At 38.7% G+C, this 16,714-nt stretch overlaps 1 protein-coding gene across 1 annotated transcript in view; it reads right to left on the bottom strand.

Moving 5' to 3' along the window:
* The window catches only part of rnf17 (ring finger protein 17), a 41,913-nt gene extending 27,891 nt beyond the window's left edge, over positions 1–14,022 (bottom strand). Inside the window, exons 1-16 of the mRNA XM_085383602.1 lie at positions 13,907–14,022; positions 12,578–12,690; positions 12,086–12,183; positions 11,199–11,277; positions 10,859–10,948; positions 10,279–10,382; positions 9,857–10,025; positions 9,610–9,686; positions 8,379–8,453; positions 5,254–5,537; positions 5,041–5,130; positions 4,715–4,876; positions 2,662–2,833; positions 2,327–2,468; positions 1,812–2,002; positions 1,546–1,675 (exon numbers count right to left, since the gene is read on the bottom strand). Coding sequence (XP_085239728.1) covers positions 1,546–1,675; positions 1,812–2,002; positions 2,327–2,468; positions 2,662–2,833; positions 4,715–4,876; positions 5,041–5,130; positions 5,254–5,537; positions 8,379–8,453; positions 9,610–9,686; positions 9,857–10,025; positions 10,279–10,382; positions 10,859–10,948; positions 11,199–11,277; positions 12,086–12,183; positions 12,578–12,690; positions 13,907–13,973 — 2,043 coding nt within the window. The 5' untranslated portion in view covers positions 13,974–14,022. The remainder of the gene's footprint in view (positions 1–1,545; positions 1,676–1,811; positions 2,003–2,326; positions 2,469–2,661; positions 2,834–4,714; positions 4,877–5,040; positions 5,131–5,253; positions 5,538–8,378; positions 8,454–9,609; positions 9,687–9,856; positions 10,026–10,278; positions 10,383–10,858; positions 10,949–11,198; positions 11,278–12,085; positions 12,184–12,577; positions 12,691–13,906) is intronic.
* Between the last annotated feature and the right edge of the window lie 2,692 nt (positions 14,023–16,714).

The following is a 16,714-nucleotide window of genomic DNA, read 5'->3' as shown; positions in this document are numbered from 1 at the left end:
GGCTGTGGATATCACCAACTACTTGGTCCTCCAGACTTCTTACTACACTAGGCAGCAAATGAAAGCTTTCAAGAGTCTGGAGGCGTACAATTTTTTTGTCAGCGGGTGGGTCCACAACCTTGGAACAAAACGACTCCGTGATGGATACAGTTTGGTGTTTGCAAGGGTGAGTGTTTGTTCTTATATTGCTTTATCTTAAACACGCTAACAGTTAGCGGTAGCGGCTTTAACGTCAACAAACATGCCACATCCTTAGGACTTCGTTAGAGTGACAGTTGTTTGTTTCAAGGTAAACCATTCTCAGCGGTCTAACGAGATACCTCTGAAGACTTGGGTAATTGCAAAGGAGGATGGAGAAGTGATTGCAGCTCATTGCAATTGTATGGCAGGGTTAGTAGCCTGTTCTCCACTGTCACTAGGCTCAAATCCGGGCTCTCAGCCGTCTGTTGCATATCCAAAATCGCCTCTGCACATCGATGCTGTTCTGCCTTAAGCTTCATTCTTTTCTCTCGTTTGAGAACTGATTCCGATCTGGGTTTTCGTTCGTAGCCGAGATTGACCGTCGGAGCCCAGTCCTCCGACTCTTCGTCATCCAAAGCACTTGGGCAGCCTATAGTCCCAATCAAGTCAATATTAGACTACTAACTTAAAAGCACTAAGTAAACGAGAATTTAACGACAACCTAATGCTAATAAGTTCGTTTGCAAACATAACATTACCTCTGACGAAGTGGTCGCTGCAGACACGGGCATTGGCAGACTCTGCTCCTCCCGACTGTAAACGTAAATTTAAAATCCATTTTTTCCTACGTTTTTCGGTTAGAATTTTCCATTTTTCTCCTCTTCGTTGGGCTATTTTTGGTACCCTAAAATACCGTTTATCAGTTTCTCTGGTCGACCTACTGGAGCATCCGTAAACACAACAGGACATAGGCATTTTGCGTACTGTCTGTCTGTGATTTTGCGCTTATCTTTTTCACTTCCGACCGCCAGTCAAATTTCGCGCTTTACGTCGACGTCACGTCTACGTCAAATGAAACCTAGCTATTGAGCATTGCGTGGCACATCCAACATACTGTTTTACTTTTGTCCATGACGTGCTTACCATCAGGGTCATACTTCACATGAAAACCAAAATAGGTCCAAAGGCCAGATCTGAATGAGGGTGGGGGAGGTTCAATTTTGGGTAGCGTTGAGGCAGTTGGCATGTTGCAACGGGCTTAGCTTCTGTCTTGCTAGCTTGCGCTGCGCTCAGTGGATCTGCACCCAACAGTGCAGATCCACTGAGCGCTCAACACAGACAGCATCGTCAGAAGAAAGTTGATGAAATAAATAAAAATTTTTGTATTGTTCGATACATATGCGTACCGAACCGAAAGCACCATATCGAACGGTTCAATATCGATACATGTATTGTTGCACCCCTAATAATTTTTTCCCCCCCCACGCAATGCAATTTGTGTATTTTTTTTTATTTAAATTATATTGCTGGCATCTGGAATTAATTGGAGGACATTACATATTTATTCATGTTCATGTGTAGTACCAGGTTGATGTAGAAGTTAGCAGGGTTGTTGATATGGCACACCATAGCACTGATCTCGCTGTTAATCTTGGGATATACAGGAGGGTAGTACAGCAGAGGCTTCCTGCTCAGCGTCACTGGAGAATAAAACCTATGAGCAGTTTTTGGGGGAAACATAGACAAGTTTAGGCCATTTTGGTGACAGAGCTTCAAAATAAATTTATATTCAGTCCTAATGAATAACATTTAATTCTTATGGGTTTGGGTTATATGACATTTATGGGTACCTGGCTACTTCAATGAAAACAAGATACTCTCTGATAGAGATGAATACACTGGAGCTGAACTGTTCCACGGGAGCTTTCCGCAGGTCTACCAACAAAGACTCTCGGTCCTGACCCAAAGGCCGCATCTCCACTGCTGCAGAGCCAACCACATTGCGGAATTCAACCTGTGCCTCTTTACTCCAGCCCTTTGTCTGTGCCACACACACACACACACACACACACAGACAATATTTATCCACAATAAAAAATACTACTAACATTTCAAGAAGCAATGAAAAACTAGTATCATCTTTCACTGGAAATAGAACTTTTAATAATAATAATGATAATAAACACTCACTGTTTTCCTTCATTAGAAATATCTCATAAAAAGCATATTTAGGTTCTTTCTTGTACTTTTTGAAATACTGGCACGTGAAACTTAAGAAAAAGGAGCTTTTACTATATCGACCTTCCAAGAAAGTATTCTTCAAAATACAAATTCTATATCCGTCTATAAATTTCCGCAGTCTTACCACATCATAAGGCACCAGGTCCTTGAGTGAACATCTGATGACCATTGGGGCAAAGTGAGCCAAGTCATTTTTTACGGCTCTACCCACTTTTCTCAGCTGGTTGTTCACAGCACTCAGTGAAGCCTCAGTAGCCTCGTCTTCGCTGGTAAATTCATCCAAACAATACAGAATTAACTAAAGCTAAGAACAGACAACTTCAAACATAGTATACTTATGTGCCACTTCTCTGATGAAAAAGAAATGAACAACACACAGAGTCAAAATAATCTTCTACAATGTCCCAGTTTCTTGGGGGAATTGGGGTTCTACGTTTACTGCAGTGCGTGTGTGTGTACCTATTTATGGTGATGCTTTTTGTGAGTCCATGATCAAGGAAGAAAACTCGGATACTAGCCAGCTGGGTGACTGCACAGGTTTTCACAGGCTCTAAAGAGCCTTTCTGCAAGACTTCGACCACTCTAGCCCGACACCAGTGGCCCTCGTTCCACTTTACACAGATCAAGGATTCTGCAGAGAAACCGTAAATCAAAGAAAACAAACAAACATGACGATTTCTATAGCCATTCTGAATTAAAAGTATGGCTTGATGCATTCTCAGTAGAGCACGGCGATATGACCAAAAATATTTATCACGATATACATTTGAAAATTTGCGATAACGATATAACTGATGATATAATTGACACTAGACAAAATACTTTACAACTCCACAACTTTATTAGTCCAAAAAAAAGAAGAACATCAATGTATTTTCACTTAAACAAGCAGCTTTTTTTTAAGCTTTTTTAAGTGCATTAAAGTTATATAAAAATTAACAGTGCAAATGCAAATTCCTTGCCGACAGTTTAACCAAAAGGCATTTCCAGTGGAAACTGGCCAACATATCCTCAGCATAACCATGTATAATATCCACAAAACTTAAAAACGGGTTATACACACACACACAATACGGTAATATTATGTTGAAGCGAAGTACGTATCACTCCGCGAGGCGCCTGATTACGGTAACCGTAATGCTCCGACAATCCATCAAGCGGTCCGGCTTCGTAGCTTAGCAAAGTTGTACTGAAACATTTGACAGATTTTCAAGTGCCGTGTAGCACATAAAATCGTTTCCAGGTCAGTAAACACAACCAGAATTCATACATAAGGCACACGAGATTATAAAGGACACTGTCAATTTTCAGAAAAATCAAAGGATTGATTTTAAGTGTGCCGTATTTTCCAAAAAAAAAAAACAAAAACACGGTAATAACGACGGCCCGCTAGCATGCTCTACCAAAAATAGTGCTTTGTTGTGTATCTGACGGATGAAAGCCAAACCAGTTCCACACCACTGAAGTTGCAGCATTTTTACAAACCAATTCTGGTTCATCCGTTTCATTTAACGATCCACTTTTGCTCTTCTCATTCTGCATCGCCGCCATGTGCGTATGTAAACAAAGGCAATGCGTATGTGTGTTTTACCCATATTCTATCGCGATATTTCATTTTCCTATCGTTGCCCAACATTACACCGGTATTACCGTGAACGGTATGATATGGCCCAGCCCTAATTCTCAGTATATGGAAAACTCAAGCATAATCAAAAAGGGAACAAGGAAGCAAGATAAAAAAAAATATTGAAAGCTGCCAGTGCAACCCCTCTGCCTACTAGTAGGTGCATTGATGGCATAAATTTGAAAATCCTAGGTGACTTCCGTGAGTTATCACATGCAGATGACCTCCGACCTTGAGGTCGAACTAACTGAGATTTGAACTCATCCAAGATTTTTAAGAGATGCACTAATGGTACCAATTTGAAAATCCAATGTTGCCTCGTTCTCAAATTTTCTCCCAGCTGTTCATTCTCCTGGCAGGGTGACGACATTAGTCTTTTACCACCGAAGTATAATAAAATGATTTGCAATGTATTTTTCTCCACCCAATATCAAACCAATAGTAATTAGTTCACAAATTACAAAATTCCTAAATTATTGCATTAACTGTCAAGTCATTTTTATTCTTACAGTACAAACATTTTCCAAGGGAGCACAATTAAATTCAATGCCACTTTGTTACCTTAACTCATTAACAGTTTACGGAACAATTTACATTATCTAGCTTTGATTAAAAAGTATTCTCATGAACCATTCACTTCATAAATCCTGACACGCTGCTCTCTCCTATATAAGCTCCACACTACTGTCTGAGCATATATTGTTGTTGTTTGCACTAAGGCACGTAAAATGGCATTGTGATAGAAAAACAATATGGCATTCTTATATCGTGTAAAAAATTTATACTGCTATTATTACAAACACTATAATATAGCACAGCTCAAATATGTTTAAACTGAAATGTAAAATTTTCACACAAACCGAAGTGCACACACACACATACACAAACCTGTTTCCACTGTGTCCTTTGCAGTGAAGCTGCAACCATCTCCACTGCAGAGTTGGTTGATTTTGTCTGAAAGGATCTCACTTTCTCTCCTCTCAGCCACAGACTGGACATAGAACTGACTTGGATTCACAATGTGGGTTACCACCACCCACTGTGTGACTGCTAAAAACAGACAAATGGTTTGTCTAATTTAGAGCATGTACCAGTTAATTTTAAATGATGTGTGGTAGGACAACTGTTTTTTTGCTGGTTGACATTATGCTTATTGATCTACTTATATTGACTTTATCTTTATAACGATATAACACTATATAACAATTCCTTACCACTTCTCTTAGTAGCAGAGAACTGATGTTTTCTTCTCCTGTTAATTCTTAGTTTGTCACTGGCCAGTTCAGGCCCAGTTGGAGGGAGGGCTACAGGAAACATTTCAAAATAGATTAAAGCTTCTCTTTTGCCTCCATTTTAAGATTCTATTTGGCTCAAACATCATTTAAGAAAATCAATGTAAAGAATGTACTAACAACAAAGCAACACACCTTGTCCCTCATCTAAAAAGTCCTCAATAATCACATCTGGGCTTCCAAGGTCTGAAGCTGAGCTGTGGCGAGAAAGGTTGAACCTGCAACGAGATCTTGGGCTTGGAGAGGAGCCTCGTGATGATGGACTGTTAGCTCTTGGACTCTGCTGGCGCTGCTTTGGTGGGGTGTGGATTTTGTCACTGCGTGGAATACACCTGCTGTTTCTGCCATCTGGACGTTTCAAGTGAGACTTTCTACCAAACCTGCCTGGCTGGTAGCTTTTGGGTGGGGACTGAGCCAGGCTACAACAAATGTCACAAGTTAACATGCCTTCAAAAATTAAAGGCAATACAGATGGCACCAGCAGTGCACTGAAAATTAATGAATCTCTATTGAATCTTCTTTTGTCCATATTTCAGGATATATGTGTACTTACATATGTGTAACCACAATGTGTATATGTTTTAATGCCATATAAATTCTATTTATATTGCACCCAAATCACAACAACAGTTACCTCAAAGGGCTTTGACAACAGAACAACCACGTATTTCAACACAATCCTATTGTAGCACATTACCACCCCTTTACTAATACATTGTGAGTTTTATTTGCAGCACAGAGCATTACTACAGTAATGCTTTGCTTTCAAACAGCCAGATTTTCATGTAGGGTTTTAAGTATTCAGCAGTAGTTCTCCAGGCTTTGTGAAGGTTTTTCACAGGTTTTCTTTGAACATTGTCCACTCTTTGCTTAGTTTCAGCCCAGTCCTTCTACTTGCCTATTTTCAGGGTAAATTTTTTGCTTGAGCAACTTAACATTAAACCTATGAACCAACCATTTAAAAGATAAAAAGAAAAAAAGAAAGGAAAAAAAGCACCTAACTAAAGAGAGATGAACCAGTGTTGTGTCCATACATAACAGATAGCAGTTAGCAAAGAACCGATTTGAAGTTGTATCTTTAGGGACTTTGTTACCTGTTGAACAATTGTATTTCTTTATTTCTTTAACTGAATCTATGAAAAGAAATGCCAAAGATAACAAGGCAAGTCCTAAAATGCTATTATTGTAAAAATACTATACTACAACCTGGTATAGGGCTGGGCGATATGACCCAAAATTCATATCTCGGTATTTTTTACCTGGATGGCGATATAAGATATACATCTCGATATTTTTTTTTTAAAGCCATAAGTTAAGAACAAAAAGAGAGTTCTTAGTCACACTGTGTCCCAGATGTCACACAGGCACTTTTATTTACATACAGCGTGGATGTACATGAAGAAATTACTCAAAAATAAATTATCAGCATTTATTAAATAATCATGGTCCATAAATAAAAGAAAACAATGTTGTTTTTGTGCATAACAAAAAGCTCACAATTGTGCAGTCAAAATGCAAACTAATAAACGCTGAGCATAACAACAAAGAGACAGATTTCACAGCTGCACCACGTCTCTGAACAGGTGCCATTTGTGGTCCTTATACACACACAGTACGGTAATATTATGTTGAAGCACAGTACGTATCACTCCGCGAGGCTCCTCCTCGGTAGCCGTAATCCTCCGATAATCCATCAAGCGATGCAGCTCCGTAGCTTAGCAAAGTCATATTAAAACATTTTTTTGACAGATTGCTGAGCGCTGTGTTCCACATAAAATCGGTTCGCGGTCAGTAAGCACAACCAGAATTCATACATAAGGCGCACTGTCGATTTTTGAGAAAATGAAAGGATTTTAGGCCGTGCAGCCCCTGTGGGCTGCATGTCGTTAGCGCGGTTAGCTCGTTAGCGCGGTTAGCTCGCTAACACGTTGACGCAGTCCAGCCCCACGCACGGAGCGATCCGCGGTAACTCGCTAACGGAGATTTTCCGCTTTCATCTTGTCATTGCCTGCAGGTGAAGCTATGGGGGAGGAGGGGGAGTTGTGTTTAGTGAAGGAGAGGCGAGGCCGAGTAACGCAGCGTAGAGACAAAAGTGGACGAAAGAGGCAAACCTGCGGCTCCACAAGTATAATTATAACGTAACATAGACTATATCGATATAAACGATATTGTCACATCTTATATCTCGCATGAAAATATATCGATATTTTAAAAAAACTCGATATATCGCCCAGCCCTAACCTGGTATATACCAGGTTGTAGTATAATATGTTCTATGCATCACTGGAGGGACCAAGACATGCGTGAGACCTTAGGAAAAAAAGTGTACAGCAGATGAACAGTATCTGAAAGTCACGTCCTTATAAAATAGGGGGAAAAAAATCCAGCAATTATTTGAAAAAGGACTGGAGAAAGGCATCTAGGCTTCCAGTTCACCCATCTACTGTTCACCAAGGACTCATCAAAAATGGTCTCAGTTGAAGTGTGGGTGTCAAGAACCATTTTTTAAGTGAAGGAAACTGAGAAAAAGCTGGGGTATGCCAAATTAACCAAAAACTGGACAGAAAATCAGCGGCAACAGGTCTATTATAAATGCCACCATCACGTAATACCATTGGGAAAGCTTCTGATTGGCATTTAAAAGCATAACAATAACCCTAAACACATTGCCAGTGTGGAAAAGAATACATTTCAGCCCACCACGAATGAGTCATGAATTTGGCCTGACCAGAGGCAGAATTGACAGAAAGTAGAAGTAAGGCAGCCAAAATCCAAAGAAGAGCTTTGGATGTCTTTCCAGAAGCCTGAAGAACTATTCCTGAAGACTACTTAAAGGTATAACCAGAAAGCTGCCTAGAATAGCTTAGGCAGTGTCAAAGAATAAAGGGGGTTGAACCAAATGTTGACTTTCAAACTCGTTAAAATTGTAGGAACTCAGTTTTGGGCTTACTGTATTTGCACATGTTTACACATCTTAATAAATCTCTGCAACCATTTCCTCATTTTTTCCCTAATAAAAATATTTTTAAAAGATGAAGGGTGACTTAAGACTTGCACAGTTATGTATGGTAAAGTACAAGTTAGTAAGTACAAGACCATTAGCTGTAATTAATGCATATTCTGCATATAGAAGTCTATGGCACAATTCTTTTCTCAACTGCTCAAACAAACAAACAAAAAAGGTAAGACAAATCTTAAATCACTTGAAAGGGAATAATGAATACAAGTGGAAATCTATAAGGGATAAATTAAACACTCACTCTTTTGGGTCGCTGACTTCCATCTTCAAGGACAATGCTAAATTCCCATTCAGACACTCTAACTGGAAAACACAGCTGCAACACATACATAGATATCCCAGTTTTAAAATATGTAGAGATAAAAGTATATCACTCATGCACTCAGACTCCCGCACTTTCCTGCACACATTATTGTTACTATTTTAATATGTCAATATACTATTGGGAAGACCGTAAAGAACTTGTTTCATGTATAAAGGTCATGTCCAAATTCATGGGCTGCATCCTGCTGAGGGGCCTTCGCGGTCTACGTGGGCCAGGTCCTCAGAAGATCTGGTAGGCCGGAAGTAAACGGCTGTGGAATTGGACGGTCTAGCCTTCTGATTATTAAACTCCGCTGTCTTGGTGGAGTTTAATAAACTCAGCCGTCTGCTCCTTGCTATCTAAAATATGACAGGACACTGGCGTAAATTCTCAACCATCTCACACTTCTGTTTGATCAGTTTTCTGTTTGACGTTTATTCAGCTGTGTGAAAACCAAGGAGGAACCCACCCGGGGGATTAATAAACGTTTATTTTATCTAATCTAATAACTTTAATCTCAGCCAAACCGATTTACTCACGAACAAACAAAACACTGAAAAAAGCCAAACAATAACATTTTTAGGTTGTCTAAGTGACTTTTATATTACGTTTAACCTGAGTTGCGAAAGTCCGCGGTGATCTGAAAATGATGTGCCGGGAGTTGTGCCGTTCTCGGCAGCTTCAGTGACCCCTGAGCTCCCGGCTAGCTATCGAGCTGGTGGGTAACATACGTCTCCGAAAACGTTGCCGCACTTTTGCAAATATGCGATGTCTTGATAAACAGAGCAGATATTTGAAGTTTACACACCCACATTCTCACCTGAAAATATGTTAAAAGCTTATTTTGTGACCCAGAAAGATTAATAAGAGTAATTTTAAAACTTAGTAGCGGCCGCCATTGTTGAAAACTGGAATTGGCTGAGCCACGCTATGAATTCTGGGATATGGTGGGCCACGAAGGACACACCCGACCCATCCTTCAAATTAGGGGAAAAGGAGGACGCATTTGTCGGCTACATTCGGAGGAGTCTACGAATTTGGACAGCCTTCGGCGTGTCGCTGTGACGTAATCGGTCAACAAATGCGTCCTCAGGAGGATGCAGCCCATGAATTTGGACACGACCGAAGTGTTCTATATATGTCCCCTACAAACCAAACAATAACAAACCTCATTCCAGTCCCCATGGTAATGGATTTCATATCAATCAACTGGTCATCCACTGGAGCCTGCAGTGTCTCTAATACCTATTATTCAAAGAAAATCAGCATATTTCAGAATTCACTATATTGTCTTCTTTTCTATAAATTATTAAAGCAGCAGGTGAAGTCACATCAATTTGTTACAAATTTTACAGAATTTGACATATACTGTGTGAGGAGGAATCTGTCAGGATGTATGTAAGAATAACAAACACCTTATTTAGTATGCAGTACTGCTCCAAAAAGGGGACACGGCGCACTTTTCTGGCCATCTGCATGGCAATCTCCAATGCCTTTATTCGCTCCTGGATGTGGCGCACTGCTGCTTGGCTGGATGAGAATTTTGTCTCCAGTTCTGTCAGCTGGCTCATCTGTGAGTCTTTCCTGTTTTTTTTTTTTTTAAAGCAAGTAAAAACAACAACAACAAAAAAAACCTAAAGATGTTTCTTGGATGAAAAACCTTCAAAAAAACAAAAAACAAAAAAACAACAACAAAAAAATTCTTTTTAAAGAAGTCCAGTCCCCTTCTCTTCAAGCTCTTAAGAAACTCTGATAAACCACTTTTCCAAAGGTGAACACAGGATATCATTACAAAGCCTTTCTATTGAACTACATTTTGAGACTTTAACATCCATACCAGTTTTGAACAGCATGTAAAGCCTTGTCTGCAGCTTGCTTGATCTCCATCTCCAGCCGAGCTACCTCTCTCTTCACTTGTTCTTCCAGACCAGTCGTCAGTGTCTGCACAAATGAAAAACATTTATTTGCAAATCCAACAACAGTCTCAAAGAACATTTTTTGTATTATAATTAATGTTATGTTAAATAACAAACAGTTAGTGATAATATTCTACAACATGTGTTCAGGTTGTTTTTATCTTGTTGTACGACACTGTTAAAATATAAAGGCGGCGTATAAAAGATAAAAAACACAATTTGCCTAAGTTATCATTCAAAGACTTGGGAGCAACACTTAACCCACAAAATCAATGTTAAGGACCTATTGCTAATAAACCTTATTAGTTATGATTTGCTCTATCAGTTGTGAGCTTTTAAGCATTACATTTGTTTTTTCCTTTTTTGGGGGGGGGGGGGTCTTTTGCAACTGTCAACTATGAAATCAGTTTCAGGTGTGGTATATAAGAAAGGGATTTTTGGATGTTTTCATTTAAGACAGCTTCCACTTTTAAAAAGACAAGTATGGAATGCAGCTTTTACCTCATGGATGTGCACAAGCTGGGCAAGAGTTTCTGCAGCCTGAGCCAATGCCTCATCTACAGTCTTCTGAATCTTCTCAATATCAGCTGGCTAGAAAAGATCAGCATCAGAAATTTTAATTCAACAATTATTAAATATTTCCCAGTCATTCGTGGTTAGTACTAAAAGCATGTACTAATGAGAATAAATCAAATATTTATGCCAGTAACCTGAGAAAGAAACATGTAGTGCTATGCTTGAATGTCATCTCACATAACATGCTGCATTAACACAGTCAATGTGTCAATGTGCGATGAGAAAACAACTTTCTTTCTCCACTACTAACCTCACCCAAACTTACCTGCTCCATATCAGAGCTGACATGAGTGTCTGTGGATGGTGATGCCTTGTTCTTTTTGCGATTCTTTGATTTGTCACATCTGAGGTTTAAGAAGAGAAATACCAGAAAATTTATCATAACAAGAGTACGCAGAGAGCTCAACTTCATATTTTATGATGTTGTTTTTACAAAATGATGACATCAGCCTTTTATGGCATCATTGTGACATTGTATTGAAGAAAAAAAACAAAAAAAAAGTGTTGTACAGCTCTCTCCATGCCCTGTCAACCTAGGTACTTATGTCACCTAAGTCCTATTATATTGATGTGAAATTTGAAGATGATCTATTAAAAACTGTGGGTAATATAAAGTTTTTACTGATTTTCACATTTGGTGTGCCCTTCACCTGATTTTCACCAAAATAAATCAGCTTGAACTGGTATTGGTATCTACCGTCACACAAAATTTGAAAATAATATGGTAAATGGCCTGTATTTGTATAGCGCTTTACTAGTCCCTAAGGACCCCAAAGCGCTTTACACATCCAGTCATCCACCCATTCACACACTGGTGATGACAAGCTACACTGTAGCCACAGTCACCCTGGGGCACACTGACAGAGGCGCCCCAGGGTGGGGCAACTGAAAACTGTGGGAGCTAGGCTACTAACAACCAGACAAACAAACTGAACTGACAACATACTCCCTCCCTTCAGGGGGAGAATAAAGACTCTCTAATGATACTGTAAAATCTATGGCACATTCATTACATGCAGAGGAGGCAAAATTCTTAACAGCACTGAATTTCCCGGAGGAACCCACCCGAGGGATTAATAAAGTTTCATCTAATCTAGCATTCAACTTCTGATACAGCAGTGGGTTAGCTCAATAGTCAGAGATGCATCTTACCTTTTCATCTTATTCATTTTAGTAGTGTAGATAAGGCCTATGATTCTGCTGTCTTCCTGCAGACCATACACTTGCCCTTCGGGAAGAGTGGACACAACCTGCAGGGAGGATCAATTTGATAGCTTACAATCACCCTTTGACTTTTTCTGCAATGAAGAACTTTGATGCAAAACCACATCAATAGCAACTGTTGCTGATTTAGCTTGAAAAAAAAAAATAAAGAAAAAGCTACTTTCGGTCTGTTCGAACACAATGTGTGTTATGTAAAACTACTAAAATATCCAGTGACATTACAACAGCCATGTGTTTCTAGCATTTCTTGCACATCTACACCTACCCTTAAGGAAAGTAATCATTTCACATTTATACGTGAAGTGCTTTACAAATTAATAAGCCACTAATTTAGTAATCTATGATGAAAGTGATCCTTTTAAATTTGCTACTGTCAACAACTGAGTTGTGGCCTCCACTGAATGGAAAGACAATTTTTACCTCACACTCCGGACATCTGATGACACTGTCACATTCAAGAGACTGCAGGCAAAATGTGCAATAGATGTGGCCACATAAAAGCACACGGGGGAGATTGCCGGGGATATCATCCTCTGTAAGAAAAAAGAAAAAAAAAAGGGATAAACTTTGTTTTTGTTCCCTTGATCTTTGATCTTAAAAAGATATATTATCAAAATACAGAGATCTTATCATAACAAAATGTTATCACTGGTTGAATACATTAGTCTGTAATTTACCCAAATTTAGCTTAGTTGTTCTGGACACAGTACTTCAAAAATGAATGAAACAGGAAACATTGTAGTTAAGTTTTTTTAAGACAATGTTTAGCTAAATGACATGCAACTAATCCAGAGGTTAAATATGGACAACTGCAGCTGATTTATGACCTAAAACTTTGTATTGGTCTAAATGAATTTAGAGCTATTCTGTGCTAGGACACACCAACACTTGTAACGTGATCTGGGAGTAATACCAATTTTGACAAACTGCGTGTGGTCGACTAAGACAGATACCGAAATATATTTAAAAATCTGATATATCAGCTGATTTTCTTTTTCTGTCAGCTCTGCTCAGCAGGTTGTTGTACTTGTGACATTACACTAGTACAACAACTAGTGTGGCCCTTTTCAACAAAGTTCGAACAAAATTACGTTGCGGATACATATTTTGGTGACGATGAAGTTATTTATGGGCAACGTAGGTCGATTATGACACGTGAAACAACAGCAAATGGAGAGTGAAACATCGCATTGAATATGAAATCAAACGAATTATTATGTATAATAATACTGTTTTTTAAAAAACATAGAAGCTGTATGTGTCATGACCATTACAGTAATGAAATACTGCCAACAGGATTGCAAAGTGCCATCTGGTGGACAAGCTATGCAACACCAACAGTCATAGCATATTTGAAAGGCGTTTCTGTACCGGTTTCTATACCGGTTTTTATAACGCCATATGGAAAACGTAACTACGAACTTTAACTTATTAAAATTTAAAATTTGAGACATGTTTTTCTCTTGTCCCAATTAAAAAAATTTTACGGGCTCGGTCAATATACTTGACAATTTTAGTTCTTTCTTAGGTCGCTACATGACAGAAGAATACACATTCTGAAAAATTCATAAGTTTGCAGTTAGCGGTTTTCGGCAAAGTTTGATATGAACAAATTTGCATAATTAGCTAACTTAGCTAACTGATACCGCTGCTAGCTAGCGAACAGAAGTAAGTTATACCGTCATGTAAGACGGTATAACGTGTGTTAACGAGTATTAAATTGTAAGAAAAACATTTTAAAACCCCTACCAGGAAGCGTGAAGGCCTCCCCACATAACTTGCAAATTGCAGCGCTGTGGTTTTCGCCTCTGTCCATCCTTGTTGAACTGCCTTCCCTAAACTGATTTATCGAGAAGGTTCTCCAGTTTTTCTTTGTCACGTGACGGTGCAGGTGCGTTTACTGCCCAGGCATGTTCATTGCGTCATTGAGTGATGAAACACTTTTATTTACAGAACCGTTATTAATTTACTACATTGCTTTAATGCTCTGTTGCATCAATATCCATTATATAAGACAGGCAGTCACTTTTTAGAGTCATATAGAGTAAATATAAAATAATAATAATAATAATTACAAAGAAGCAAAACGATAGCCAAAAGTAATTGCTAAATAGCTGAAACTTCAATTTTCTTCAAATCATTAGCAGTAAAACCAACCTAGTGCCAAACTTCCTGCCAAATTTTTGTAAAACTATCTACTTAACCCTTATTGTTCCAAGCCTGAGTCAAAATTACCTTACAAGTTCACATCCATTCTAGGAAAAGTAAATATTTATAAAAACTGTATAATTTTGTGAAATCAAATCTAAACCATAGATGAGAAAATAGAGATCGAATTCACTCATTGGCTATTTAATCAGCAACTACTGAAATATAAACCTTAGACATACAATTTGAGGCAATAAGGCTGAAAAATTGAGTCCTGATTTTGTACACTTTTTGTGAACACTTGGGGGCACCAAAGATTAAGGCAGAGTCGTAACGGACGAGTTGGAAAAATATATTCTTGTGTTTGCGCAGATACACTCTTTGACATTCTTTCTTCTTCTTATCTAAAGTAATTTAAAAAGACTGATTATGGAGTGACCATTTGCATTTCACCCTTGTGAATATCCCCATAGATCTGCTCTTATCCCTTTAGTCATCCCTCTAGGTTAAACATTACAGATAAGTGTGTGTCATAGGTTGCAACATTGGGGAGATTTCTCGCTTAATTATAAGGACAAATGCTTGTGTTAAAAAAATTGTACTGATTTAGCATCTTCACTCTGGTCAAGCAAATAATAATCTTATTATATTAAAATAATATGAATTAATTACATGTAGGCTTAAAATTTCTGGTTTATCAAATGCCACTGGGCAGACTCTATTCTTCCTCTCCTGCCTTGTCTTTCTTAGTGAAGTTACCTCATCATCTCCCATCTCTGGTGTGTGTGGATGTTTTGAAAAATGCTTAAATACCCACTGGAAGCTCAGATGTGTTTCACAGGTCTGAATGTACAAACTGCATAAGTTGGAATAATATGAATCTGTATAATTTTGTTTTTAATGTTTTGAATTTCTCACCCATCTCTTGTATTTTCTTTGTATTTTCTCTGTATTTTCTCTCACAATATGTATTCCTCTTATTTGCTGTATTATGTATTCTTTTGTTTTCTCTTGAACCGATTTTCAAGTCTTCACAGCAATTCTAATGGCAACACTTTGCCCCTTCTTCCATCTGAGCACAGCTGCCAGCAGCACCGCTGCCCGAGGACAATGGCAAGCTACTCAGTGAAGCAGCAGTAACTGGGAGTGACAAGGCAGTGGAGAGCAGAGAGGCAGAGACATCAGATGGTAAAGGTAAATCATCTGGTATGCAACACTGCCAAAATGTAACCTTCAGAGAGTATCCTTCCAGGTCCATTAAGGGCGGAATAAAATGGCAGCGCATGAAGAGGGACTTTTCATCACGAGCTGGCAGGATTCACCTCCAAACAACAACATGAAATACATGTTTTTTATTAGCATAACTCCCATCTCTGTAAGTGTCTGAATTAATGCATCTCCTAACTTTGATCTCAAGTCAAAGCAGATCACCTTTGAGGTGTCACAAGCCTGCAGGGATATAAAAACACCTGGAGTCAGGAGAATATCCAAGATCCAAGATCAGTTAACACTGGCTCAAGGATGTGTAGCACTACAAGTGCATCTGACATAGTGTTTAAATATTGCTTAAATTAAGAAAACAAAAGAGACACTCTAGAAAAGAAAGAAATTGCATTTTTAATGGTCAGTGTTTGTAGTAACTCTGCATTTCTTTGCAAAGTTATTTGTACTTCATTATTTTTCTTTCATTTTACAAGAGTGACCAAAGAAAAATGAAATCTCTTTTTCTTTGAAAGAATCTTTTTTTTCTTTCTTTTTTTTTTACATTGTTTCTTTGTCTGCAAGCAGGTTTTCAAAACTTTCTACCAAACAAATAAATATTTCTACCTTTCTGCACTTTGAATCGATGAAGAGAATATGATGATTTTTTTTTTTCTCTGCCCGTTCTATTGGTTTTTGTCTTTTGCCCTTCTCCCCCGTCCCTCTTCTCAGCTGTTTCTCTTTCCCTCTTTCTTTCTCCCCTTCTTTCCCCCAGTCAAGTCTGTCCCGTATTCATTAAGTGAAAATAAAATAAACAATAAAAGGTGAATCAAATGGACCATTACGGCAAGGCTGGGATGGTCAGTTTGGTAAAGTAAATCCGTTGGGCATCTTTCTTTGCCTTTAGACAACAATTCTGATGGCAAAAGAGCCAAACGGGACAGGCCAAAAAAAAAGAAAAAAAAAAAAAAAAAAAAAAAAGAGAATATGATGAGTCTGATTTGACGACTGAAGGAATCTGAACATCGGTCAGGATGATAATAGGCAGACTGGAAGGGGGCAGGGACGGCTATATGTGCATATATGTGTATGTACTGTGGCGGGGGGGTTGTAACTGTGTTTACCGCAAGTAATGAACCAATCAGCAGGCTGCCCAGGGGAGGATGTAGGGGCGCCAGATAGGGGAATGGGGGTTGTCCCCCCATCGCT

This window comes from Rhamphochromis longiceps, linkage group LG16 (assembly GCF_057381845.1).
Source record: "Rhamphochromis longiceps isolate RC_006_pf linkage group LG16, R_longiceps_female_GT1.1, whole genome shotgun sequence".
Lineage (NCBI taxonomy): Eukaryota > Metazoa > Chordata > Actinopteri > Cichliformes > Cichlidae > Rhamphochromis > Rhamphochromis longiceps.
This window is presented reverse-complemented; position numbering and strand designations above follow the sequence as displayed.